This window comes from Limulus polyphemus, unplaced genomic scaffold, assembly GCF_000517525.1.
Source record: "Limulus polyphemus unplaced genomic scaffold, Limulus_polyphemus-2.1.2 Scaffold6260, whole genome shotgun sequence".
In the NCBI taxonomy this organism is placed as follows: Eukaryota; Metazoa; Arthropoda; class Merostomata; order Xiphosura; family Limulidae; genus Limulus; species Limulus polyphemus.
The window spans coordinates 31,382-34,555 of NW_013671870.1; the positions used below are offsets into that span (position 1 = coordinate 31,382).

At 29.8% G+C, this 3,174-nt stretch overlaps 1 protein-coding gene across 1 annotated transcript in view; it reads right to left on the reverse strand.

The window, feature by feature from the left end:
* Positions 1 to 3,174, reverse strand: part of LOC106473542 (DNA polymerase eta-like) — a 25,265-nt gene that overhangs the window by 18,035 nt on the left and 4,056 nt on the right. Inside the window, 2 exon segments of the mRNA XM_022401957.1 lie at positions 202 to 371; positions 2,211 to 2,441. Coding sequence (XP_022257665.1) covers positions 202 to 371; positions 2,211 to 2,441 — 401 coding nt within the window.

Consider the following 3,174-nt stretch of genomic DNA (forward strand, 5'->3'; position numbering starts at 1 on the left):
CCTGAACTACCATTACCAGTACATCATTCACAGCCAGTTGTGGGAAAGGTAATTACACCTAATGATTTTTATGTAAAAAAAATCACTTATTAAAAATTAAACTATTCTAAGTGCTCACATTTCTAAAATAACACAAAATATAGAAATGCTCATAATAATGAAATCAAGACATGAAATTATTCATTGAAAATCACTTGTTACCTTGTTATGAGCGATGCCAGCAGAACAGTGAAAACTTGTCTGTGATAGAACTGCAGCTCTCATTTCCTCTACAATAACAGCTGCTATCGCCAGTCGTTGTTCTGGTGAACTTTTCCCTGTTGCCCCACGAATGTGGTCTAACCAGGAACTGAGGCCTGTTTCTCTTGGGTCTATAGCAATGGAAATACAAGTACTTTTTAATTTAAAAACAAAACAAACATGCTTTACAAAGATGTTTAAAAATCAGGGTTGGATACTGCTGATAAAAGTTACAAACCAGAAACAATGGAGTCAAAAAGTTGAAATTATTTATAGAACAATACTAAAATAAAATAGTCAATGCTCACCAGAATAAAAATATCTAATGCTCAGAATGTAATAAATGATAAAAAGTACTTACAGTATAAGTTGACAGGCAATGTTTCTAGAACAGCAATTAAAGATCAGTATATTTACCTATGTCCATAGGTGAGAATTGTTAAGTGATTTAAGTCAGACCTAAAATCAATTATTATTATTACCAGTCAATTCAATCTCTACAAACCTCCCCTTTTAAACTTTGTGGTCATTCCATAAGGGATATAAGGTGTTAAATAATGAAAATTACCACATAAATAAAGATTGCTTATTTTTTTCAATCTTTTTACTGGACTCCTGTAATTCTCAGAACTGATGTTGATTTTTGCAATAATCCAATCACCTTTCCCCATTTCTTACCAAAAAAGAAGACCAATAAATTTTGCTCCTGTAAGCATATTCTTAAAACTGAATTTTTTTAAAGAGAACTTGAAATACAAGTTATATATCATAGTACTTTTAAGTGATTTAATATATTATGCCACAAAACAAATAACATAATTTAGAATATTTACCAGAAATGTTGTAATTTTTAATAATATTATGCATAAAGATGACTGAGGGTTTTGGAGTGTTGGATGCAAGGCCTATGAATTAAGTAGCAATTGTAGGACAATGTTTTGTCAACTGCCTACTTCCTCAATTTATCAACTAACATTATGTTTACTGCAAGTTAGCATTTTATTATGAAATACTGCATTAAATGTTTTGCCTAAAAAACTATATTTACAAACTTTACTCACTAAAGGAGGGATATAAGAGTTTTTTAAATATTATATTTATGTGACATGGTACATTAAATACACATCTCTATTGAATAAGTTTTATCAGACCCAGATGTCTTAATATGATGCAGTTTCTGTATATTTTCTGTTACTACTCTGCAAAAAACAAAAAAAATTGGATGAAATGTTCTGAAACTTCAAACTTGTTTTCTACGGATTATGTAGCTTCTTCAAGTAAGATATCTATTTAAGGTTTTAAAATATTTCATCATGTTCTTTGATATTGTTTAGGCAGAGTATTTATGATGAAATTTGGTTGAATGGATGGCACCTGCTTGTTGTAGAAACACAAGTAGAGAAAACAATATTTCAAAAGTCTTCCACCTTTTGTATTCAGGTCTGTTAATGGGCGAGTTAATTTTTTGAAAAACAACATCAAGAGATAGGGTGGAAGGTAAATCATACATGCTAAAATATTTAAGATAAACAGGTCTTCCAATAAGACATGTTGATTGGCCCATCATCTCTGTTTATACATAGGTGTCTGTTCTTAATTATGCAAATACTTTATCTCAAGTTTCTTTCTATGTTAGCTTGTGTGTATCTTAAGATTTTTACATTATTCCAGTCATAAGTAAGTTATATTAAATAATTTTAGTTATTATTGTGCCAAAAAACGTCATTTTTTGTAATTTTTACTCTTGATATACCAGCACAATGAGCCTTAAAAAGAATCAAAGTTAAGTAAGTAAAACTTTTTTTATAGAATAAATTCTAACTTTGAAGTTTTTTTAATGTCATGAAAAGTGATTATCAAGTTTATTTTCTTAAATTCAATGGTGCAATTTTGCCTTCGAGGTGGATTACACCCATCTGGACATAAAAAAGTTAAGATTAATATCATCATTATATGAACATTCTTCCTACCTAAATTCTTACACATCACTGTATCTGAGTCACAATCATTACTCTCCCAGCCAACAACGAAAGTTTTTGGTAACATTGAAGCTGTCACATTAAATTCATCCTTTTCAAGTCTTTGTTCCACAGTACCAGTCAAGTCTAGGTATGCTTCATCGATACTAGCTCTCTCCACACAGTCACTGAAGTTACACAATACTGCCAGAACTTCTGCTCCAGCATTTCTATACCTATTTACCATCAGAACACAAGCAGGATTACTTAAACATATAAATAGATAGATCCTACTTTGTTAAAAAACTACAACAATTTATCTACTATATTTTGATATTTACATACTGAAACACTGTTATAACTTTAAACTACTGAAATTTAATGAAAACAATGAAATATAAGAATTACAATAAAAACAGAAGACAAATTAATTTTAAATTCTTACCATTTACACACACATAAAAAGATAAGTCACCGTGGAAATTCCCAATGATTGGAAGATCATCAAAATGATTCTATTTTTTAAGTGTCAAGATAGGATCTGGAAAACATATACCCGTATAAGATGTTAGAATTTATACTCCGCACGATTTCAGGGAAGTAAGTTCTATAGTTTGACTTCCAAGAAGCTCATAGCAGATCATTTAGTAAATTTAGTGATTGTGAAATTGTTGAAAAGTTATGAAATGGATTAGTGCTAGAAAGTATACACATACTTTATTTTTTAATTGGAAAAATACAACCTAGTAGAGTCCTTCAACTTTATTGATCATTATTCATAACAAAAGTTTGGATAGCTGTTTTTGGATTTTTGTTGTCCATTATTCATAACAAAAGTTTAGATATCTGTTCTCGGATATTTGTTGTCCATTATTCATAACAAAAATTTGGACAGCTGTTCTAGGATCTTTGTAATCCATTATTCATAACAAAGTTTGGATAGCTGTTCTGGGTATTATTTCGTTGTCCTATTATT